A 25,719-nucleotide genomic window follows, 5' to 3' on the forward strand; every position below is an offset into this window, starting at 1 on the left:
TTCAAGTGACAGGAAAGGGGGAAGACCAAGCTATACTTGCCTGGCCCCCCAGCCCATCCATATTCTTTATTGAAATTTCGTTTTCGGAAGCTTTTTTTATATTAAAAAGGAAAGAAAAACTTCACATCAATGACTGGAATCAGCTGATCTCTCCATCTGAGCAGATCTCCCATGCCCAGATCCCCGATTACGTAGGTCTCTCCTGACCAGTGTCGTGTCAATTCAAATTTTTTTTTTGAAAATGAATTGTGAATACTTTATACAAAAATATCCTTTGCTCCCGCTTTCACGGCGCTCAGTATAACAAGTTAAGGCAAGGCTTTAGTGTCAAACTCTTAGCCACAGGAATGTGATAAAAGGCAGGAACATTATTGTGTGTAAACTGTTATTAAAAAATTTATTCATTTTAAAAAAAAGTTATTGGAGACGCCTTTGGCTATGAACTCGGATGGCACGAGAGAGAAGCCTCTAACTGGGCTGTCTCAAACACAAACTGACCTTCAAGAACAGTGCTGGGACTCAGCCCAGGAACACAGAAAGTGAGTGTGCGCGTACATCTGCGAGGGTGGAGTTGGCACAGAGATACCACAGGAATCCTAGTTATTTCCAGGGCAGGAAGGATTTCGGCGTTGAACTTCCTGCAACAGGCACCTTTTCCTTTTCGTTCCGCATGTTGGCAACGGCTCCGGCCCCCTCCCCGCCCCTCAAAGTCCCAGCACAGCCAGGTGGCTTGGGAGACGTTCTGACTGCAGCCTCCAGTCGGGGGGGCCAATTATCCTCATACACACGCAAAGTCTTTTTGTGTACAGTCTTTTCACCCCTTGCCAGGGACCTGATGGGATGCCGCTAGCCTTCACCTGCACTCTGGTCTCGGAAGTACTGGTGGTGCAGGGCTTTGAAGGCAGAGATCCGTTTGTACGGGTTGAATGTCAGCATTTCCTAGAGGGAGACAGAGTGGGAAACATTATGAATATCACATCATTTTTCTTCTCCCCCCCCCCCAATTTTTTTATTAAATTTTCCAAATTTAAAACAAACATATCATCGAACAAAAAAAGAAAACATCAAAAAACAAACAAACTAGCATATATCCCAACTATAGAAGTTCCACTTTTGTTAACATTGTTAGATGACTTCCTCGACTCCCCCGGCTGATTTTCCATATAAATCATTGTAGCAGTTTTCCAAAGCTAATTTTACATAAAATTTACTTAGTCCAATTAACATCTTTCTTTCTTTTCATTTTAACTTTTATCCATAGTATTCTACAACATCACATATTTAAATCCTAGGCAAATTTGGTACTCGCAAGTAATTCTATTTAAGTTATCTTAACATATTTAACTAAATATGCTACGGGACCGCCTCTCCTGGTATGCCCCACAGAGGAACCTATGGTCTGCAAATAAAAACATCCTGAAGGTCCCAGGCCTCAGAGAGGTTAGGCTGGCCTCAACTAGAGCCAGGGCTTTCTCGGCTGCGGCTCCAATCTGGTGGAACGCTCTGTCACAAGAGACTAGGGCCCTGCGGGACCTGACATCTTTCCGCAGGGCCTGCAAGACAGAGTTGTTCCACCAGGCCTTTGGTCAGGGCCCAGCCTGACTCCTTCCTCTGGCAACCTGCACAGAATTTTGCTTAACGGTTGCCATTAATTTGATTTTAATTAATTTTTATAATGAAATGTTTTTAGAATGTTGGATTATTTGATTGTTTTATTGTTGTTAGCCGCCCTGAGCCCGGCTTCGGCTGGGGAGGGCGGGATATAAATAAAAATTATTATTATTATTATTATTATTATTATTATTATTATTATTATTATATAGTCTTTAAATTTCTTCCATTCCTCTGGATACACCTCCTCCTTCTGGTCAGGTTGGCTACCTCCGAAAAGTCCATCATCTTCATCTGCCATTCCTCCACTGTTGGTACTTATTCGAATTTCTGGTCAGAAAAATTCTAACAGCAGTTGTGGCATACAAGAACAATCTAACATATTTCTTGGGCAATTCCAAACCTATTATTCCAAGAAGAAAGGCCTCTGGTTTCTTGATAAATGTATATTTCAACATTTTTTTCAATTCATTATAAATCTTTTCCCAGAAGTCTTTCACCTTGGGACATGTCCACCACATATGGTAAAAAGTACCTTCTTTTTCTTTACATTTCCAACATAGATTATCACTCTTATGATAAACCTTTGCTAGTTTTACAGAGGTTAAGTACCACCTATACATCATTTTCATAACGTTTTCCTTTAACACCGTACGTGCAGCGAACTTGACCCCTTTCCTCCACAATCCTCAAACATTCTGTTATGTCCAACAACTCTTGCCCAATCTATCATCACAGATTTAACTTGTTCATCCTTTGTGTGCCACTCCAGCAGTAAATTATACAAAATGTAAAATGAATATCACATCATTTTTCATCGCAGGCAGAACAGGGTCCGGACCTCCTCTGCGCAAGATCTGCAGGAGGGTACTCTGAATGTGTGCAAAGCCCAAATTGGGACACAGTGTGCCTTACTCCAAGGGTTCTTCTTGCTACACAGCTTACAGCTCTCAAACGTCTCTAGCATCCTATTTCAAAAACACTGCCCCGCATCATCCTATGACTAAGGGCGAGTTCACACGGCACATTATTCATACGGCGGTGATCGCCAACAGCTTGAACAGATGAAAAGCCAGCAGTCCCTCCCAGTTACCAAACATTTGAGTCACCGACATTTGTTGCCTGTTTACTTCCACAGACAAATTTCCCCCCAAAGCAGGTCACTAAGAGCCAACGACTGGGCCGTGTGGCAACTTCTTCAAACAGTTTGCTTAGCAGAAATGATAAACCCTCCTTCAACCTCCAGATACTGCTGGATTTCCAAATGCCGTCAGCCCTAACCAGCAAGGCCAATGGTCAGGGAAGAGGACACGAGTTGAGAGTCCCAACAACATTCTGAGAGCTCAGCTAGTCTAGGCATATTTAGTTTTGTTGTGCACTTTGATAAATCGGGGGGGAATTTAATAATGTCCCTCACACTTTCCAGCCAAAGCGATCAGGACTGGTTTTGCCACTGGAAAATACTGCTGCTTTAGATTGTTCTCCAGGGTGGATTTATAGGTTAATGATGGGTGTGAATTAAAAAAAAAAAAAGGTAAAGGACCCCTGGACAGTTAAGGCCAGTCAAAGGCGGCTATGGGGTTGTGGCACTCATCTCGCTTTCAGGCTGAGGGAGCCGGTGTTTGTCCACAGACAGCTTTCCAGGTCATGTGGCCAGCAGCACTAAACCGCTTCTGGCGCAACGGAACACCATGACAGAAACCGGAGCACACAGAAATGCCATTTACCTTCCCGCCGCAGCAGTACCTATTTATCTACTTGTGCAGGCATGCTTTCGAACTGCTAGGTTGGCAGGAGCTGGGTCAGAGCAACCGGAGCTCACCCCGTCGCGGGGATTCGAACCGCCAACCTTCTGATCGGCAAGCCCAAGGCTGAATGGTTTAGACCACAGCACCACCCACATCCCTTGGGCATGGATAGAAGGCATTCAGCATATGCACATCGCTCATGCAGTGCTGCCCAAACCACACTAAGATCTGCCCTCACAGTGCATAAGAAGAGTAGATCCCAACTCCTGGAGAAGAGCGCTGCATAAATATTAAGTGCATTTCATCCACTCTTGAAGCCACCGTGGCGGAAACAGTGAGGCCAAGGCCACCCAGCATATTCAGGATTAAATCTGGTTCCGTGGGGGAGGGAGGCACAGCTCATGCTTTTAACCATCATTCCAGCTCCAGCTCTCAGATCCACCTGCTCCCCTGATCTATTCTCCCTGCCTCAGACGGTGACCTGCCCATCTCTGTGGAACGTACCAACAGCAGCTGAGCTCCCAGGGGTTCGATTTCCGGCACAAACTTCTCAACGGGCTGCGGGGAGCGAGCAGCAAAGGCGCAGCGTGGCAGAGACACGTCCAGGGGCCAGTCCTCCTCGGATGGGAGCCCGATCAGGCTGCAAGTCAAGGAGAGATCGTGAGCCAGAGTCGCCTGGTGGCTTCCCCAGAAGGCAGCCCTCTGCCAAGATGTGTGGGAGGTTACCAGGGTTCAAGACCATCACCCCAGCGGCTTGTCAGTTCCTGAGCTACGCAAACTGGTTTCTCCTGATTTTGCAACTGCCGTTCTATTTCAATGCCTTACCTGATGCTGAGCACAGCTCTGGCCCACAGACCGAATTCTTCTCACCAAGCACCCCCCATTTGGCCCATGTGTCAAGTTCGGACAAGCCATGTTCACCTGCCTTACGCTGCTCTGGGTGATAAGCAAGTGTGCCAGAACCACCAATTAGCAGCTGCTATTAATAATTGATAAATAATAATAATTTTTATTATTTATACCCCACCCAACTGGCTGGGTTTCCCCGGCCACACATGCTCTCTTCACCTGGTTTCACGAGCCCTGGTGATGAGTTATCGCCAACACTGTGGGCTGTGTCTTTGCCCAACCAGTTTAATTTCAAACTATGTGGGCAAGAATGGGTCAATCGCCCATGATGGCAGATGTCCACTTATCAGACCTGGAGCATAGGAGTGGGGTGGGGTAGAGATATAAGGATCTGGCCCACCATAAGGATCTGTTCCCCACCCCTGCCTTAAGATCTGTAATAAACTGGTCTTTAGTCAAGTCACCTGAGACCTGAACCCGGGACGTCTGGTTCATGCCCACCACAACAGCGTTGGCCAACGTGGGAGTGCTGTTGTGCTCAGCTCCTGTCCATGGGGTTGGCCACGGTGAGCATAGAGTTCTGGACTAGATGGGCCTTTGGACTGCAGCGTCCCAGTCCCCTTGCCTCACCTATTCCCATATCACACTGCTCTTGTGACTATGCCAGAAGTAAATGTAAAGGGACCCCTGACCATTAGGTCCAGTCGTGACCGACTCTGGGGTTGCGGCACTCATCTCGCTTTATTGGCCGAGGGAGCCGGCATACAGCTTCTGGGTCATGTGGCCAGCATGGCTAAGCCGCTTCTGGCAAAGCAGAGCAGCACACGGAAACGCCGTTTACCTTCCCGCCGGAGCGGTACCTATTTATCTACTTGCACTTTGAAATGCTTTCGAACTGCTAGGTTGGCAGCAAGAGCTGGGACCGAGCAACGGGAGCTCACCCCGTCGTGGGGATTCGAACCACTGACCTTCTGATCGGCAAGTCCTAGGCTGTGTGGTTTAACCCACAGTGCCACCCGCGTCCCTTGTGCCAGAAGTAGATCCCCTAAAATTATCCGCTTCGATTTTTGTTTTTAATCACCTCTTCCAACGTTTTACAGTTAAAGTCACCCTGGAACCTTCGTAACTTTTCGGTTTCTTTAAATTTCAAATTCTTGTGCTTTTCAAGGAAACCTTTAGGAAACAATCCTTTTGATTTTTGTGAGGCTGAGGCCACTTACCCAGGAGTAAACATCAGTGAACCCAATTAAGCTTACTTCTGAGTAGACACATACAGGATTGTCTAAGTGGGGGACTTCATAGATCATTCTTGCCACTCCTCTTTCCCTTCCTTTCTACTGTTCGTCCCACTTCAAGAGTGAGACATGCACCTTGAACTACTTTAGCTTCTCACAATGTTTGAATGAGTTTAAGAGACCTGACAGACTAAATAATCCAACATTTACAGTGGTGCCCCGCAAGACGAATGCCTCGCAAGACGGAAAACCTGCTAGACGAAAGGGTTTTCCGTTTTTCAACGTGCTTCACAGGACGAATTTCTCTATGGGCTTGCTTCACAAGACGAAAATGTCTTGCGATTTTTTTTCGCTCCCCACCCCCTTTTTCTAAGGCACTAAACTGCTAATAGCCTTTTAGCAGCTAATCCGCTAATCCCTTAAGCCTTTAATAGCCGCTAACAGCCGCTAAACTGCTAATAGCGCTAATCCGCTAATAGGGTTGCTTCGCAAGACGAAAAAACCGCAAGACGAAGAGACTCGCGGAATGGATTCTTTTCGTCTTGCGAGGCACCACTGTATTTGCATTCATTATGCAAGTAGCATATTTGGAAAAGTTGGAGGTTTTCTGACTTGTGCAGGCACACGCACACAAGCACGAATTTCATTGTGAATGATCCAGAGACCACCTATTTCAACTCCTTGCTGCAAGTCAGGATCTTTTCCTGCTAACCACCAATCATCAAACCCAGTGCAACCTTTAATTAACTGGGGCTGTCAGAGCAGATAGCTCCAGTCGACAACACCAGACAGGTCTGTGCTCTGCAGCGGAGAACACACACTAGTCACTAAGACGAGGCAATGTGAAAAGGTGGGGAGAAATCCCTCAGGACCCCAGGCCAGAATTTACTACCGTATTTTTCGCCCTATAGGATGCACTTTCTCCCCTCCAAAAATGAAGGGGAAATGTGTGTGCGTTCTATGGGGCGAATGCAGGCTTTTGCTGAAGCCTGGAGAGCGAGAGGGGTCGGTGCGCACCGACCCCTCTCGCTCTCCAGGCTTCGTGTTCCTCTCCGCAAACAGCTTGCGGAAAGTTGCCTGCATGTTGAAGCCTGCCCTCGCTGAGCTCAGCGCGTCCAGGCTTCGCGGACCTCTCAGCAAGCAGCGGGAGCCAGCGCTGGTCTCCCACGGCCTGCAGAGAGCTGCCTGCTTGGGGGCTGGGGTCGGGGGAAGCGCCTGGGGGGGAAATAATTTTTTTCCCTTTATTTCCCCCCAAAAAAACTAGGTGTGCCTTATGGGACGGTGCGTCCTATAGGGAGAAAAATACGGTAAGTAATAATAATAATAATGAGGAACTTCTCTTACACATACACATACCTTGACTTAGCACGCTCATAAAAACGAGCAGAGTCATGCACGGTTATGCTGAGTAAGGCAGATGACCTAACGAAAGAGATTTCCCTTCCCCCCAGTGACTTTTGCCAGCCCTTTGGAGCAAACAAAAAGGCGAGACTCACTCAAAGATCTTGCCTAGCTGGTCAGCTTCAGAGTTGCCACAGAAGAGGGGCCTGCAGAGAAGACAAAAGGGAATTGTGGTTACTTGTCATCGCAAGCCCTAAACATGAATTACCAGAAACCTCTGTCATCAGGTTTTTTTTGAGTTCACATGCAGGACATGTGATATGTTGTGTCCCTGCAATACTGGGACTGTATTACAGGCAGTCCGTCACAAGGCAGTTGCGACTTGATCCACAGAACCAGGAAATGTAACATTCAAATTTGCACCGGGCAAAGACAAGGTTCCCTGGCCCAAGCCATGCCCCAGACAATGGTGGCTAGCAAACAATGAGAGATGGGGTGAGACCAAGAACAGATCTATTGATAAGGTTATAGCACCTCAGGATAGTCCAGTTACTCATCCCACTGGTCAACTGGAAGGCTAACCCTTCCCCAGTGGTCCATATAATGTCACCAAGCAATGACAGAGGATTTCATCATACACACAGCAACTTCATGAACCCTCTCACACAACCAAGGAAGTCTTTAAGGAGAGCACGACTACTTTCAAAATTTACTTTTTATTTAAAAAGGTTTATAGAAACACCACCACTGCTACATTTACGACCAACCCTTTCTCCCTCATTTGACCCTAGCCATTACCCTGTGAGGTAAGTCAGGCTAGAAGAAATACAATGATTGGCTCATCAAAGTCTCGCAGTTTCACGGCTGGGCTGGGATTTGAACCCTGGTCTGCCAGGTCCGAGTGAAACCACCACACCGGCTCATGAATGGCTCTGCTTCCCCGCATCTTTTGGTGGAACCAGGGATTTGCACAAGAAGATCCCTTCAACAGGACTTTGTGAAGCCAAGTCTACATGCCAAGTTTCTGCACTCCTGTGTCAAGGTGGAGAGCCAGAAGCACAGGAAGCACTCATGGAAAAATGCTCTGGAAGGAGGCAGCCATCTTTTTGCCACCTACTTCCTGTTGCGCCGTGCCCCCTTCTGCACCTGAACATCTGAACAGAAGCATACACCTGGTGTGCCATGCCTCAAAGAGAAGTGCTTTTAAACAGCAGTTCTTCAGCCATTTCAAACCTGAAAGCTACCTTAATCTAAATAACCATCTGGGGACCCACTTCTTAATATATCAACATTATTTATTTGTATGGTGGTATGGTTGCAAAAGGCTGGGTTGGATGAATCCCAAACCGGAATTAAGATTGCCGGAAGAAATATCAACAACCTCAGATATGCAGATGACACAACCTTGATGGCAGAAAGTGAGGAGGAATTAAAGAACCTTTTAATGAGGGTGAAAGAGGAGACCGCAAAATATAGTCTGCAGCTCAACTTCAAAAAAACTAAGATCATGGCCCCTGGTCCCATTACCTCCTGGCAAATAGAAGGGGAAGAAATGGAGGCAGTGAAAGATTTTACTTTCTTGGGCTCCATGATCACTGCAGATGGTGACAGCAGTCACGAAATTAAAAGACGCCTGCTTCTTGGGAGGAAAGCAATGACAAACCTAGACAGCATCTTAAAAAGCAGAGACATCACCTTGCCAACAAAGGTCCATATAGTTAAAGCTATGGTTTTCCCAGTAGTGATGTATGGAAGTGAGAGCTGGACCATAAAGAAGGCTGATCGCTGAAGAATTGATGCTTTTGAATTATGGTGCTGGAGGAGACTCTCGAGAGTCCCATGGACTGCAAGAAGATCAAACCCATCCATTCTTATGGAAATCAGCCCTGAGTGCTCACTGGAAGGACAGATCCTGAAGCTGAGGCTCCAAGACTTTGGTCACCTCATGAGAAGAGAAGATTCCCTGGAAAAGACCCTGACGTTGGGAAAGATGGAGGGCACAGGGAGAAGGGGACAACAGAGGACGAGATGGTTGGACAGTGTTTTTGAAGCTACCAGCATGAGTTTGACCAAATTGCGGGAGGCAGTGGAAGACAGGAGTGCCTGGCGTGCTCTGGTCCATGGGGTCACGAAGAGTGGACTAAACGACTAAACAACAACAAATGGTTGCTGTTACCCATCTTACGCCAGGCAGCAGTGGCCTCCAACTCTCCAGCTGAAAACCAGTAGATTAGGCACAACACCAGTTGACAATAGTCTCTTTGAGCAGCTTTTTTTCGTAGGGGGGTGGAGGGGGTGGTCAAGAAGGCGTCTGACTGCTCTGACAGTGCATGACAAGGAGGGCTTACAGAGAGATTGATGAGCATTCTTAAATGCCAAATAATACGCAGATTGAGTTGACAGACCACCTTACCGCAGCGGCGTTTTGAACAAAGACAGTGATCTCAGAAATACACAAGGCCTCTGCGAATGAGCACACAGTTGCAAGCCAACGTTGAGCCAAATACTGAATCATATTAATTCACCAAGAAGCAGTGGGAGGAGAATGCTGCTCTATTTTATGCTTTTATGATGTGAATAATTTTTTTTAATCATGATATTATATTTTACTATGTATTGTACACTGTTTAGATTTTTTTTCTAATATTATGGCACCTAGAAATCTTACTGGCAACCTTAACGTTATTAGCTGTGAGGCTATGTGACCGTTTTAAAAACGTTTTTGGATGCTCTTAATTTTTTTAGAAGCTTTGCTTAATTTATTTTTAACTATTGTGTTCTTCTGTCTTGTTGGTTTGCCAGATCCTGAGTCCTTCCCATCAGATGTCAAGGAAATAAACAACTAACTGACTTTTAGGAGGCATCTGAGGGTAGCTCTTTTTAGGGAAGTTTTCAATATTTGATGTTTTACTGTGTTTGATGTTTTAATTTATTGGAAGCCGCCCAGAGTGGATGAGGCAACCCTGTCATATGAGAGGCATATAAACGCCGTATTTTTCCATCTATAAGACGCCCCCTATTTTGGGCGACCCAGATTTAAAAAAATGAAGGGAGATGTATCCATGTATAAAGACGCCACCTAATTTTCGACATTATTTTTAAGGGGGGAAACCTAGTCTTATACATGGAAAAATATGGCAATAATATACTACTACAGCTACAAATTCCTTCCCAAACAGTCGTTTTCTCCAAAGCCTGAACAACAGAGCAGAAGTGCCTGCGTGATTGTAGCAGGAAAAAAAGAAAAAGAAAGCCCCCAAGCCATTTGCAAGCTTCTGCCCCCAACAGCATCTGTTGTCACTCCATCTTCTGCAAAGCAGGTCACCAGCTCCTCCCTGCCTAGCAGTCCTCAGCCCGAAAGATAAGCAAGACAGGAGGTTTGGGCAGGCCCAGCCCTAATCTATTGTCTTCCAGCTGTGCCGATGGCTTGGAGATCTAGCAAGTGGAACGTGCCCCATAAATTCACAAATTCAGTCCCCCAACTGCAGTTTGCAAATCCTTGGCAGTTTATATTGTTGAAGCGCAGGGAAAGCAAGGAGGGGCAGCATGCAGGTCTTCAGAAGAGTGAGGAGACGTAACGTATTCTTGGGAACCCCATCTTTTCCCTCACCCTACTTGGGTCTAAACCATCCACCCCATTGGGCCTCCCTCGCTGCTCCCATTAAGCTGGAGCGCGGTACATTTGACATAACCTGTGAGCCCATGAAACTCGCTGCATGACTTGGGCCAGGCACTGTCTCTTAGCCTCTGACACAGAGTTGTTGTGAGACAAAGTGAGGTAAGGGGGAACTGGGCTACTTGGAGGAAGTGGAAAATAAATGTAATAATGAATATGATTTTTCAAAAAGGCCAAAACACACACACACAGTGGTACCTCGGATTACAGACGCTTCAGGTTACAGACTCCGCTAACCCAGAAATAGTACCTCAGGTTAAGAACTTTGCTTCAGGATGAGAACAGAAATCGTACTCTGGCGGCAGCGGGAGGCCCCATTAGCTAAAGTGGTGCTTCAGGTTAAGAACAGTTTCAGGTTAAGAACGGACCTCTGGAACGAATTAAGTTCTTAACCTGAAGTACCACTGTACATGCAAACCTCCTTTCTCGCCCAGTCCTCCCTTGCCGGTGTACAGCTTCCGGGTCATGTGGCCAGCATGACTAAGCTGCTTCTGGCGAACCAGAGCAGCGCACGGAAACACCGTTTACCTTCCCGCCAGAGCGCTACCTATTTATCTACTTGCACTTTCACGTGCTTTCGAACTGCTAGGTTGGCAGGAGCAGGGACTGAGCAACGGGAGCTCACCCCATCGTGGAGATTCGAACCGCTGACCTTCTGATCGGCAAGTCCTAGGCTCTGTGGTTTAACCCACAGCACCACCCGTGTCCCGAGTAACCCGATTACCCGAGTAATCAATAGCGTCCCCCAAAGCATTCTGGGAAGTGTGCTTGATTGTTAAACCACTCCGAGAACTCTCCAAAACAGCTCTCAGCACCCATAACAAACTACAGTTCCCAGGATGCTTTGGGAGAAGCCAGAGCTGTTTGAAGTGGGATGCTGCTGTTTTGAACATACGGTGCCTTTGGCACACAGCACTAGAGCTGCAGCAAATCAACTTCCCACCCTAGAGCGGTGCCCGACTGCTGTGTTGGAACCCCCTTTAACGACAAAGGCCGCATCTGCTCAGCCAAAATACCACCCCGTTCCCTGCGCTTGGTGAGATGCGCCAAGCCTGCCGCCCCACACGCAAACGATCTTCCCGCGCCACTCACTTCCTCCGAAACATTTCCGCAAAGATGCAACCGACACTCCACAGGTCCACGGGGGTCGCGTAGGCCGACTGGAGCAGCACTTCTGGAGCCCGGTACCAGAGGGTGACGACCTGCGGCAGAGATTTAGCAAGTGTTCACAGGTGAAAGAGGCGGCTTGTTTACAAAGCGCCCCCACCGCTTCCGCTCAATGCATCACCACGAAAACTCCTTGAGCAGCCCGTGCACTTTGGAGCTAGTTCTCAAGAGACAGGCTGGGCATGGGGCCAAGCGCCATTCCTTTCAGCTACATGGGATGACCTTTCTGGCTGCTACTTTGATTGGCAAGGGGATACACCCAGCCCATTCTACTTCCCAGGGGGCTCCTGATCAGCCACCTTCGGCTGGGATTCAGCAGAGCCTTACAGTCTGCAGCTCTGTGTCCCAGAGTCAGGCTTCAAGGAATCAGATCACGGCTGGCAGCCAGAAATGGGAAAACAAGAAGTTCTTACCATGGTATTTCACTCAATATTCACAGAGAGAGATGGATGAGGCCAACTTTCAGATAATGGCGTTGCTCTGAGTAAGGTCCCACCCCCTCCGTCTCTCCTATTCTATGTCATCCCTACATTGGCTGATCTGTGCTCTCTGCCTCTGAGCTTTCTGTTCTACTACTCTCAATGCATGCCTGGTCCGGGGGTGTGTGTCAGGAATGCTTTCAAAAGACACTGAGTGTGTCAACAGGCTCTCCCCTGGTGCTTCTACTTCCTGCTGCTCTCCCAATATTTCCCAGTTTCTCCCCTCTGCAACCTCTGAACTATGACCTTCTGCAAACCACTGTTCTAAATCTATAATGCCCTCCTCTTCTTGGGAAGGTTCAGGAAGGGGGGGGATGGGTGGTCCCCACCATTCCTCCTCAGTCCAGTCATAGAATCATAGAGTTGGAAGAGACCACAAGGGCCATCGAGTCCAACCCCCTGCCAAGCAGGAAACACCATCAGATCACTCCTGACATATGGTTGTCAAGCCTCTGCTTAAAGACCTCCAAAGAAGGAGACTCCACCACACTCCTTGGCAGCAAATTCCACTGTCGAACAGCTCTTACTGTCAGGAAGTTCTTCCTAATGTTTAGGCGGAACCTTCTTTCTTGTAGTTTGGATCCATTGCTCCATGTCCGCTGCTCTGGAGCAGCAGAAAACAACCTTTCTCCCTCCTCTATGTGACATCCTTTTATATATTTGAACATGGCTAGCATATCACCCCTTAACCTCCTCTTCTCCAGGCTAAACATGCCCAGCTCCCTTAGCCGTTCCTCATAAGGCATCTTTCCAGGCCTTTGACCATTTTGGCTGCCCTCCTCTGGACACGTTCCAGTTTGTCAGTGTCCTTCTTGAACTGTGGTGCCCAGAACTGGACACAGTACTCCAGGTGAGGTCTGACCAGAGCAGAATACAGTGGCACTATTACTTTCCTTGATCTAGATGCTATACTCCTATTCATGCAGCCCAGAATTGCATTGGCTTTTTTAGCTGCCGCGTCACACTGTTGGCTCATGTCAAGTTTGTGGTCAACCAAGACTCCTAGATCCTTTTCACATGTACTGCTCTCAAGCCAGGTGTCACCCATCTTGTATTTGTGCCTCTCATTTTTTTGCCCAAGTGCAATACTTTACATTTCTCCCTGTTAAAATTCATCTTGTTTGTTTTGGCCCAGTTCTCTAATCTGTCAAGGTCGTTTTGAAGTGTGATCCTGTCCTCTGGAAATGGTCTTCTGTGTAACATGGGTGGAGAAGCTGGTACCCTCCTGATCTGCTGAGACTGCAACTCCCATCACCACCCCTTCCCACTGGCCATGCTGGCAGGAGCTGGAGTTCCCCAAAACACCTGGAGGGCCATAGGTTGTTCTCCATCCCTTCAGTGTAACGTACCTGCCCCATGGATGCTCTGGCAGTCTCCTTTCCGTGCTGTGCTTAAATCAACAGAGGAAGAGAAGAACCAGACAGAGAGCCGCCCACCCCATATCATCTGAAAAGATCCAAAGATCTGAGAATTCCCTAGTCCATGTGCCAAGCTGCTCACGCAAGCCAGAACAAAAGCCCTTGGATCTTTCACGGGACCCAGCCAAAGCAGACTCACCAGTGGCGTCAGAGCCATCTGGCAGCTGTAGATGCGAGCCAGGCCAAAATCAGCCAGCTTGACTTGACCAGAGCTGGTCACCAGGATATTCTCCGGCTTGAGGTCACGATGGACAATGCAGTTTGAATGCAGGAATTCCAAGCCGCTCAGGAACTGGTGCATCATGTCCTGGGAGGGGAGAAAAAAGAGCATGTTGCATCAACACCCACATTTTAAATGCCTTAAAAAGGTAAAGGGACCCCTGACCATTAGGTCCAGTCGTGACCAACTCTGGGGTTGCGGTGCTCATCTCGCTTTATTGACCGAGGTAGCCAGCGTATAGCTTCCGGGTCATGTGGCCAGCATGACTAAGCCGCTTCTGGAGAACCAGAGCAGTGCACAGAAACGCCGTTTACCTTCCCGCCGGAGCAGTACCTATTTCTCTACTTGTACTAGTGTGCTTTCGAACTGCTCGGTTAGCAGGAGCAGGGACCAAGCAACGGGAGCTCACCCCATCGCGGGGATTCGAACCGCCGACCTTCTGATAGGCAAGCCCTAGGCTCTGTGGTTTAACCCACCCGCATCCCTTTAAATGCCTTAGGGACCCCATATTCAGATGCCCCCTCCCAAGTACCATCCCAACATCAATTCAGTATGCTCATAGGGATGTTTACCTTTATTACCTCCACGGGTAAGCCGGGAGGTGGCGTTTTTTCCAAATACGCTTTCAGGTCCTGATCCACGTGCTCAAAGACCAGCGTCACTTTTGTCTCGCGCTCCGTCCGTGTTGTCGTGCAAACATCCATTAGCCTACAGGGTGAGGAAGATGCTTATAAAGTGCTCCAGAACTGGGGGGGGGGGCAGGGAAGGATGGGGCTTGTGACATTGGGAAGCTAATAATAATAAAAATAATACAGTGGTGACCCGCAAGACGAATGCCTCGCAAGATGGAAAACCTGCTAGACGAAAGGATTTTCTGTTTTGGAGGTGCTTCGCAGGACGAATTTCTCTATGGGCTTGCTTTGCAAGACGAAAATGTCTTGCGATTCTTGCGATTTTTTTTTTTTTGCTCCCCACCCCCTTTTTCTAAGGCACTAAGCTGCTAATAGCCTTTTAGCAGCTAATCCGCTAATCCCTTAAGCCTTTAATAGCCGCTAATAGCCGCTAAACCGCTAATAGCGCTAATCCGCTAATGGGCTTGCTTCGCAAGACGAAAAAACCGCTAGACGAAGAGACTCGCGGAACGGATTCTTTTCGTCTTGCGAGGCACCACTGTAATAAGTCAGCTCCAAATAAGAGCCTCAAATAGGGCTGGTGCGATCCAGGCACTTCTCCAAATGCAGAAATCTGGAACCTTTCATAGCCCAAGGCTGACGGAAAAAGTAGGAGGAGAAAGAAACATAAATCGGACCTTCGTAGGTAAGCCAGAGGCACTCTCAGAGTCCGAATGCACATTCCCTCTGGGGCAAAACACCCTAGGAGGGTGAAAAGCAAGGGTCAGCGATGGGTGTGGCCTGTGGAGGGGGTGTGGCCTGGGAGCCAGGGGGTGGAGATTCCCCACCCCCGTCTTGATGTAATGAATTCTGTGGAATTCACCTGGAAGCCTTCATTATACACCTTTAGGCGCCTGGCAAAAACGTTCCTCTTTAACCGGGCCTTTGGTTGATCTGTATGGCATCCTATACCCTTTTAAAATAGGGTTCTTTTCTGAGGGGGGTGTTATTGGGGTTGTTGTTTTTATTCTGCTTACATATGGCGTGATTTTTTTCTGTGAACCGCCCTGAGACCTCCGGGTATAGGGCGGTATATAAACTCAAATTAATAATAAATAATAATAATAATAATAATAATATGTGGTGCCTCTGGATGCGAACAGGATCTGTTCCAGAGCCCCATTCAAATCCCAAAGCAAGTGTAACACGTGACTGCGCGAGCCCTGTTTCACCACTTCCGTGCATGCGTGTGACGTCATTTTTAGCGTCTGCGCATGCGCGAGCAGTGAAACCCAGAGGTAACGCGTCCTGTTACTTCTGGGTCGCTGCGGAGTGCAACCCGAAAATGCTTAACCTGAAGCGTATTCATCCGGAGGTATGACTGTAATAAGGCTGGAAATGATGCAGACTGCCAACAGCCTATGGCCACAGAACTGAAACTGCGAGAACATGACTTGCTCTAACTTATGCCACCCTGCCCACTGTTAATTCTGGCCCAGATCATAACAAACTGCACCTTCCAGACCCACGTTGCTGTAGGCACAGGGTATTTCCATTGCCTGCTCATCTGCCAGAACCCTTCCGTTCCACAAGACCCACCTCTCACAGGTGTGGCGTCCTGCGGCCCTCACACTTTCTCTCCTCCCATATCCACACTCGTTGCTCCTCTCCAAAGTCCTCCTCCCATTCCAGACTTGCAATTTCCCCCACAATTCACCTGCAGTTTCTGCTGAGAATTGTCCCTCAAGGCAAACACTATCGGGGTTGTAAACTGTCTGCCTAACCAAGTCCTCTGCTCTCCTTTAGTCAGGAAACAACTCAGAGGGCTGGGGTGGGGGAACCAGTCTGATTCATTGCCCCTTGTCTGCAGGCCCTGAAGCTGGAGGACCCAGATTCTGAGTTTGGCCTTTCTGAGTCTCCTCAAAGGAGTGATCAACCCAACCTGCAGCCAGCCGGAAGAGTGGAAGCAGATGAACATATACAGTGGTACCTCGGGTTACATATGCTTCAGGTTACAGACTCTGCTAACCCAGAAATAGTACCTCGGGTTAAGAACTCTGCTTCAGGATGAGAACAGAAATTGTGCTCCGGCGGCAGCTGGAGGCCCCATTAGCTAAAGTGGTGCTTCAGGTTAAGAACAGTTTCAGGTTAAGTACGGACCTCCGGAACGAATTAAGTACTTGACCCGAGGTACCACTGTACCATATAGCCGATGTGGACAGGCCTGCATAAGCAGTGCTTTTTTTTTTTCTGGGCAGACGCAGGGGTACGCATACCCCTAAACATTTTGTGAATCTAAGTTTGGCCTCATTGAAGGGCAGTATTTCAATATGAGTAGGAAAATAAGAGTACCCCTAAACATTTTTTTAAAAAGCACTGACCATAAGTGCAATCTGAACCAAAGCATTGTGGGAAGCGAGTTGCTTTTTTAAAGGTTTGGGATCCAAGGAACAGGGCCATCAGGGGATGTACCGTATTTTTCGCTCTATAAGACGCACCAGACCATAAGACGCACCTAGTTTTTGGAGGAGGAAAACAAGAAAAAAAATATTCTGAATCTCAGAAGCCAGAACAACAAGAGGGATCGCTGTGCAGTGAAAGCAGTGATCCCTCCTCTTGCTGTTCTGGCTTCTGGGATAGCTGCGCAGCCTGCATTCGCTCGATAAGACGCACACACATTTCCCCTTACTTTTTAGGAGGGAAAAAGTGAGTCTTATAGAGCAAAAAATATGGTATATCACATCCCCCGTTTTTCACTCTTGGGCCAGTTGGTCCTGCTCCCTTCCTCTCTAGGTTTCCAAGCCAGGGATGAGAGCAGGGGTCCTCTGCTGACTCCACTGCTTTTGCTCTGTCTGAATTACCGACGGGGGAGCCTTAAACAGGTTTCACCACCTGAAAACCCCAGTCTGGGCCCGAAGGAAAATGCCAACAGAGTGGGCTGTGTAAAGGCCACAGGCAGCTTGTGCAGACATCAGCTGCCTTTTCCAAAATGTACATTCAAACGCTGGTTCAGGGATAGGGAACCATTCTTTGCCCTCTCTGGGATACCGGTGGTGGATGTAGCTAAAGGCAAGAGGGCAAAGCAGTAAATGTGAGCTGAGCTTTGGACAGAGTAGGCTAGCTTCCGCCCGCAAACGCAACCCCTCTCTCCATCCAGGGAAGCAAGAACCAAGATCAGAGATCAAGGACATATTCCAGCCAGGCAAAAACTCTCAAGGAGAAGGCAAAGCAGGGCCAGTGAGAGGTGTGGCTTGGCAGGACCAGAGGGACCTGGAGGGCCATGGCTGTCTCTAGGCCTGAGGCTCCCAACCCCAGCTGTCACTGCTTACGGAATTGCTTCCCATTCAGTGTACAGTGGTGCCTCGCAAGACGAAAAGAATCCGTTCCGCGAGTCTCTTCGTCTAGCGGTTTTTTCGTCTTGCGAAGCAAGCCCATTAGCGGATTAGCGCTATTAGCGGTTTAGCGGCTATTAGCGGCTATTAAAGGCTTAAGGGATTAGCGGATTAGCTGCTAAAAGGCTATTAGCGGCTTAGATCAGCTGATAAGCGGCTTAGATCAGCTGTTAAGCGGCTTAGCGATCAGCTGTTAAGCGGCTTAGGGGCTTGGGAAAAAGGGGGGGAGGGGAAAAAACCCCAGGAATCGCAAGACATTTTCATCTTGCGAAGCAAGCCCATAGCAAATTCGTTTTGCGAAGCACCTCCAAAACGGAAAAGCCTTTCGTCTAGCGGGTTTTCCGTCTTACGAGGCATTCGTCTTGCGGGGCACCACTGTATTTAGGGTTGCAGCCCTAATTAAAGAGGAAGTCCAATCTTCCAAGGTTGACTCTACCCTCCCCCTAACAAACCCAACTATTGCCTCTATGCAAAAAACACGAACCCCACAAAACACACCAAACCAATGGCCCAAGAACAGAAATTGCTGCCACCCCTGAAAGCAGCGTTCAAAATTAGCCAGGCGCCAGGCTTTCAACTACTTGCAACCAAGTGAAGATGCCTTGGCGCCAGGTGGCAACCGGAGATGCAGGCCTAGAGATCACTGGAACTGGGCTGTTTTCACTCACTAATGCCCCACCCTGTGGAATCCTATCAGTTATATTTTGTCTGCACAATCATAATGAATTTGAGGAACCAAAATGCTTTTTCCGTGCAGCCTGAGCAGGAGCAGTGAACAACGTGATAGTTCATTGTTGCAGCTCTTCATCACTTACTGCCCTGATCACAGTTGTGAAAAAATAATGTTATGAATGGTCCATGGCGCCATTAAGAAAAAGAGGCCGGAATAGGCCACAATATAGGTGGACTGTCCCTGAATCAAGGGACTTTTCTTCTTTAAGTTCTCAAAGCTCTTAACCTAGCTCAAGGTTGTCATCTGAGCTAGCCAAGTGTTTAATTGACCGTGCATCATTTGAAAAGACTTTAGGGCCATCCTGCTCCAAAATGGCAACTAGACCTTTTGTTTTGGTGACTGTAATCTTGGTTTAAGGAGCCATTTGGCGCCTAGCTTATAGATCTGAGTCTCTAACACCTCCTAAAAGGTAGGAGCAATGAGGGGGATTTTTCCCATCAGCTAGCACATTCCTGGGTGCCAGTTTTCAATAGCAAGACTCCGGGGACAGTAAAGGTGGTGCCCTCTATAGGGAAGCTGAATTGCATCTCCAGCTGGCATAGCCAGTCATGGAGAACATGTGGCCCTTCGGGTATTGCTGGACTCCAATTCCCATCAGCCCCAGTCAGCATGGTTAATGGTGATTGGAATCGGAGTCCAGTGACATCCGCTGGCTACCTTGCTCTGCTCTTCATTAAGTGAACAGGAGCTTGGCCTAAGGTTTGCATAACTTTGGGGGGAAAGGGTGCATCAGACAGATTTGAACCAGAGGCAGGAGCAGAGGCAGACAAACGCACTGTGTGTGTCTGCAAGTAGCCCGTTTCCTTCCTAGTTCTTGAGAAATCCCAGCCTTAAGGCGAACCGGGCAAAATTCCAACTGGCCGAAGAACAAAGACAAGTCTGCTCCATCCAAAGGAGAGCCATTCACTCTGAAATGGGCTCTCTCAGGAGGGTCTCCATGCCTCCTACAGGTCAGGTTATAAGCCAGCCATTTCAACAATCCAGGCCCAAACACTATAGGTCTCGTCCATGAGCGTCCTTCACCCTATCCCTAGCTTGTGTTCATGCTGGTGCAATTCTCAAAGAGGATTCTGGAACATTAAAAATGGCGGGACTTAGGCCAAGCAATAACACAAGTTCCTCCGGGCTTACAGGAGTCAAGACCAAGGCCTTAATTTGAGCTGGGCCTCTGATCATAACCGCATATTCAATACACTCCCATCAATTCTGGAACATCAAGCTGTGATAAGATTATATCTGAGTATGTACAGAGCGCGTCTCTCTCCCATTCTAGCCTCAGCCTCTCCCTCTACCATGCTTCCACCCCTTCAGATGTCCCTGACTACTAGTCTTGCTGACCCAAAGGGCCAGAGGATCATTACAGGAATAGACAATTTGGCACATTGCTCTACTAGAAAAACTGACATTACAAATAAAAGGAATGAGACATGATAGATTACTTTTCTGTTCAATGGTATAGATTTGCTCGATGGACAAAAGATAGCCCTAATAAAATCCTGCCGCCGCCCACTGAACTCTCTGGAGAGCCTTATTGGGATAAGGACAATGATTAAATGGTAAACTTGTTAAAATACTTGGAATGCAATAAAAAATAACGTCATCATGGATATTCTACAGCTAATTTACTACAGAAGCAAAAACCATGCACATCATTGGTCTTTATAACTTCAGCTACGTTTCCTATGGATAAAAATTTAAATATGAATAGTGTGTTTAAAACCTGTGGGGCCACAGGTTCTCCGCCCCAACCTATAGCTTTGGAATTAATAGGTGTGCCTTAACATTCAGAGGCCATTGTTTCAGGTAGCCTTGGAATGCCGGCCTCCTTCCTCTCCCGCCCCTGAAAGAAATCGATTGCAGCACATGCCACAAAGCACACACTCCCAAGCCCCACCCTGGGATCCTTGCAGTCACACACACACACACCCCACCGTCACGCCCCTCACCGAACAATGTTGGGATGGTCAAAGTGCTCCAGCCGCTTCAGCAAGGCCACCTCGCGGACGGTCGACAGCGGCAACCCGTTCTCGCTGTTCTGCACCCGCACGTTCTTGAGGGCCACAAACTTGCCGCTCTGCAGGTCACGGGCCTTGAAGACGGTGCCGTAAGCCCCGATGCCAATCTCGGCCACGGGCTCGTATTGATCCCGCACTCCCATGGCCATCCTGGCAGTCTGTTCCAAGAGGCCGCAGAGGCTTCACGAGATCGAGGGGAAAGAAGGTGGTTAACAACAGTTAGACTTTCCCTTACAGTAGGACAGCAGGTTCCCTCCAGAGTCCCAGCGTTCAGCTCCCTCTCCTTCATTCTTCAGTGAAACACCGGCCTGTTCCTCCCATGTAATATAATAATAACAATAATAATAATTTTTTATTTATACCCCACACATCTGGCTGAGTCTCCCCAGCCACTCTGGGCGGCTCCCAATCAAATGTTAAAAACAGTACAGCATTAAAAATTAAAAGCTTCCCTAAACAGGGCTGCCTTCAGATGTCTTTTAAAGATAGGATAGCTGCTTATTTCCTTCACATCTGAAGGGAGGGTGTTCCACAGAGTGGGTGCCACTACCAAGAAGGCCCTCTGCCTGGTTCCCTGTAACCTCACATCTCGCAGGGAGGGAACCGCCAGAAGGCCCTTGGGGCTGGACCTCAGTGTCCGGGCTGAATGATGGGGGTGGAGACGCTCCTGCAGATATACTGGACCGAGGCCGTTTAGGGCTTTAAAGGTCAGCACCAACACTTTGAATTGTGCTTGGAAACGTACTGGGAGCCAATGCTGATCTCTCAGGACCGGTGTTATGTGGTCCCGGCAGCCACTCCCAGTCACCAGTCTAGCTGCCGCATTCTGGATTAACTGCAGTTTCCGGGTCACCTTCAAAGGTAGCCCCACGTAGAGCACATTGCAGTAGTCCAAGCGGGAGATAACTAGAGCATGCACCACTCTGGCGAGACATTCTGTGGGCAGGGAGGGTCTTAGCCTGCGTACCAGGTGGTACACTCTCTTCTGATGTCACAACCGCACCACAAGTTTAAAGCACATTTGTAGCATTTTAAGAGACACAACTTACTTCGAAGAATTCTTGGAACTATGGTTTACGTCTCACTGAGCTGCAATTCCCAGCACCCTTCACAAAACTATAGTTCCCAAGATCCATGTATTTTAAATGTATGGTGTGGATGTGACCTCGGTCTCTATCTTTATTCCCTCCCTCCTCCCTCACTCCAGATTCCAGGATTCCCTCTCCTCTCTAGTTATCCCTTTGCTTTGGTTAGAACCTTTGCTTTCCCATCCCTGAGACAGGAGGAAACCATAGGGGGAAAGTTGGCTCCCTTGTTAGATGAGTTTGGAGCACCTTCTTTTAAGGTTGAAGAGACAGTCTGCCTTAACCCTGGCCTTGGACCAGAGCTCCCCAAAGCCCAGTTTCCATTATCAAGAAATGTGTGAAGAGTACTTCTGGGCATGTGCAGATTATAGTAACCAGATAAAAGGAGACAAGCAGGGAAGCTATGCTTTGAATGCTTAAGGAGGAGAGGGAGTTTCGGCAGGCGCACAGCTAATTGCACCTTCCAATTTGTACGCCATTATTTACAGCATTAAGAGTGACAAAAAAATCCAGCCTTCAAAGGCTTTCAATCAAGCCTTTCTAAGTAGCACCCCCGCCAACTGAGCCCTCGACACACCCAGCCCCTCCATTTTGGGCTAGCAGATACATTTGTTCCACTGAACACCGTCAGTTGCTAGCACCTTTCTCATACAGTGCATGCGCAATTGCTCCATGTGCATTGGGGGTGGAGGCAGTGGCGTAGCGTGGGGGGTGCAGGGGGGGGCTGACCGCACCGGGCGCAACATCGGGGGGGGCGCTCGCACTCGCAGCTCTCTGCCCCTACCTGGCTCACTCACTCTCTCTCACTGCAGTGCTGGCTGTGCGAATCCGATCCAAGCCGCCGGGTCGCCACCCACTGTGGAGGGGAGGGTGCCAGGCGTGCGGTGCGGTGTGGAGAGAGAGCGAGGGACTATCTGGGGGAGGGACAGTGCAGCGGGGGGGGGGGAATTACTTGCCTTGCCCCGTGTTAGGGGGCGCAAATTACTTGCCTTGCCCCGGGTGCTGACAACCCACGCTACGCCACTGGGTGGAGGTGAGCAGGACCGCAACTGCAGAGACACTAAACCAGGGGTAGGCAACGTAAGGCCCGGGGGCCGGATGTGGCCCAATCGCCTTCTCAATCCAGCCTGCGGATGGTCCGGGAATCAGCGTGTTTTTACATGAGTAGAGTGTGTGCTTTTATTTAGAACGCATCTCTGGGTTATTTGTGGGGCATAGGAATTCATTCATATATTTTTTCCCAAAATATAGTCCAGCCCCCCACATGGTCTGAGGGGCGGTGGACCGGCCCATGGCTGGAAAAGGTTGCTGACCCCTGCACTAAGCGCACATACTGTATAAACTAGGCCCCACATAAACACACCATCAGGGACCCTGCAAAAGCAGCATCCCCGATCACGCACAACTGTGTGGGTGTGTGCTCAGCAGACAGTTTAGTGAACATGTGTAGGCCAAAGCCGGCTGCCATGTTCCCACTCTTGCCCCAACCTCACTCATGGAGTATACACACAAGCACACACACACACATTGACTAAAAAGGACTCCTGTCTCATAATCGCAAACCAGGAAGAGTGGGTGTTTTCCCCACCCTCTCAAGGCATGTGGGCGAAATGGGAATTCCAACTCAAGTTATTACAGAACCCAGGGTGATCACTTACACAGGGTACAAGTGTGTCATCCGATGTACTTACTGACTCATTTGCACCTTGCTTCTCGTAATTCACCGTCAACTTAAACGGATTGTTTCTTGGCCTCTGTGAATGCACCAATGCCACTGCTACAGGGATGGCGGAACATGAGGCCCTGTAGATGTTAGGCTCCAGAACTCCCACCATCCATGGCCAACGGCTATGCTGGCTGGTTATTATGGAATTTGGGAGCCTAGCAACATGGGGAGGCCCTGTCCTTCAGGAGCCCAGGGGCACCTTGCTCCGGGATGCAGGTGGCGCTGTGGGTTAAACCACAGAGCCTAGGACTTGCCGATCAGAAGGTCAGCGGTTCGAATCCCCGCGACGGGGTGAGCTCCCGTTGCTCGGTCCCTACTCCTGCTAACCTAACAGTTCGAAAGCACGTCAAAGTGCAAGTAGATAAATAGGTATCGCTCTGGCGGGAAGGTAAACTGTGTTTCCGTGCGCTGCTCTGGCTCGCCAGAAGTGGCTTAGTCATACTGGCCAGATGACCCGGAAGCTGTACGCTGGCTCCCTAGGCCAATAAAGCAAGATGAGCGCCACAGCCCCAGAGTCGGTCACGACTGGACCTTATGGTCAGGGGTCCCTTTATCTTTACTTTCTCCCACCACAATAATTGCTCCACACAAAAATCCCACCGGCATCTTCTTCACGATCCAGTCGAGGCACCAACTGGCCTACAAGAACACACCCTACCCCACAATGCAACAACCCTTATGCGTCCCTGCTGCTCCCCACCACCTGGGACAGTTCAGTCAACAAAGCGTTAGGCTCTTCATCATGGGTTCGAGCCCAACGTTGGGCCAAAGATTCCTGCATTGCTGCGGGTTGGGCTGGATGACCCTCAGGGTCCCTTCCAACTTGGCGGTGCCATGTTTTCAAGAGGGCTTCACCACGATGAGTTAGTGTCTGCAAAAGCGTGCATTTTGCAGGCATTGAAAGAACAACCGCGCAGGAGGCAAGACTCCCCCGTTCCTCAGCTGCACGACGTTGTTCGCCTCGGGGCTTGCAATGCAAACTTCCTTTTTGAGCGCCTAAGATTTCAGCAGCAGGCCATTTTGCTGAGCAGAAGCCAGAGAGCCTCTGCCCATTGCGACTCATCGGTCGGCTTCCCGCGCGCAGGTCGCGCACCCCCTTCGGCCCCGACCCCTAACCATGCGGGCCCCCGCCCCACTTCCCCGAACAAAGCCCCATTGTGCGCTCCCAAGCTTGCAACTCCTCCCCGGGGATCGCCGCCACATGCTCCCTTCCTAGCCCAGATGGGCAGGGAAACAAAAGCCCCGCTACCCCGCGCTTCTTGCAGCCTCCGCCAAGAAACCCCAACTTGCAATAACTTGACAGCAAGTTTGCAAAAGGGGCGGCGGGGGGGGGGGAATCCTCAGTCCAAAGCCTCTGCCCCAGATCGCAACCCAGTGCAATACTCGCCCCCCCCATGCACCCACCCCACCGCCATCCCATAATAATAAAGCCCCCCCCCAACTTCCCTCTGCCCAGCACGGAGGGGCAGCAGGTGCCTTTGTCTCCAAAGGAGCGAGCACGTTGCTGCCCCCCCCCGCGCCCCCGTTGCCAGCGATGATCCGGGCCCGGACTCACCCAGCTGCAAGCGGCGAAGGGGCTGCTCCGTCCCCGCCGCGGTGGAGCGCAGGGAAGCGGGAGGAGGGAGGGGGCGTGGCTGGAAGACCTGACCCAGCCAGCGAGGCGGCGCGGCCAGAGCGGCCGCCCGAGCGGAAGTGGGTCGCCATAGTGACCGGCCTGAGGGTTGTGGGAGGGGCCGGGCTCCCTCCCTCCCTGGTAAAGAGGCAGCCGCGCTCAGTGGTTAAAGCCAGGGCCGGATTTACGTATAAGCTAAACAAGGTAGACTTTAGGACCCCACTGGCTTGGGGGACCCCAAAAAAGTAAAGGAAAAAACACCTGGATGTACATTTCCAAAATATAAGATAAATAAATAATAAAAAATAAAACCTCCATACAGCAACAGTGTTTTGTGTTGTGTGTGATGTAAGTAATGGGCTCCGCCTGCTAGCCTGCTCCCTAAAATATCACTTCTTAATTGTATTTCAGTTCAACAATTACTTTGATAAAATACATACAGTGGTGCCCCGCAAGACGAATGCCTCGCAAGACGGAAAACCCGCAAGACGAAAGGGTTTTCCGTTTGCAGAGGCGCTTCGCAGGATGAATTTCCTTATGGGCTTGCTTCGCAAGATGAAAAATGACGAAAAAAGTTGAATTTTTTTTTGGCTCCAAAACCCCTCATTTTGAATCGCTAATCTCCCACCTCTTAAAAAGCCGTTTTTAGCCCTTAAATCGCCAATAGCACTAATAGCGCTACTCCGTCAATGGGTTTGCTTCGCAAGACGAAAAAACTGCAAGACGAAAAGACCCGCGGAACGGATTCTTTTCGTCTTGCGAGGCACCACTGTAGTTTGTTATGTGCAAATGGCTTTAGAT

General features: G+C 49.1%; 1 protein-coding gene and 1 long non-coding RNA gene across 2 annotated transcripts in view; both read right to left on the minus strand.

Annotated features, from left to right (window-relative positions):
* Positions 1 to 25,017, minus strand: CDK4 (cyclin dependent kinase 4). The gene is made up of 8 exons (XM_083427856.1): positions 24,862 to 25,017; positions 20,427 to 20,675; positions 14,317 to 14,452; positions 13,664 to 13,831; positions 11,553 to 11,662; positions 6,940 to 6,990; positions 3,864 to 3,999; positions 1 to 939 (listed from the first exon to the last, which is right to left on the minus strand). Exons 1-8 carry the CDS (start codon positions 25,008 to 25,010, stop codon positions 847 to 849), a joined length of 1,092 nt encoding a protein of 363 aa, XP_083283982.1. The 5' UTR covers positions 25,011 to 25,017; the 3' UTR covers positions 1 to 846.
* The window catches only part of LOC310671749, a 180,354-nt gene that overhangs the window by 32,995 nt on the left and 121,640 nt on the right, over positions 1 to 25,719 (minus strand). The window lies entirely within an intron of this gene.

This window comes from Podarcis tiliguerta (assembly GCF_965153285.1).
Source record: "Podarcis tiliguerta genome assembly, chromosome: 2".
NCBI classification, from domain to species: domain Eukaryota; kingdom Metazoa; phylum Chordata; class Lepidosauria; order Squamata; family Lacertidae; genus Podarcis; species Podarcis tiliguerta.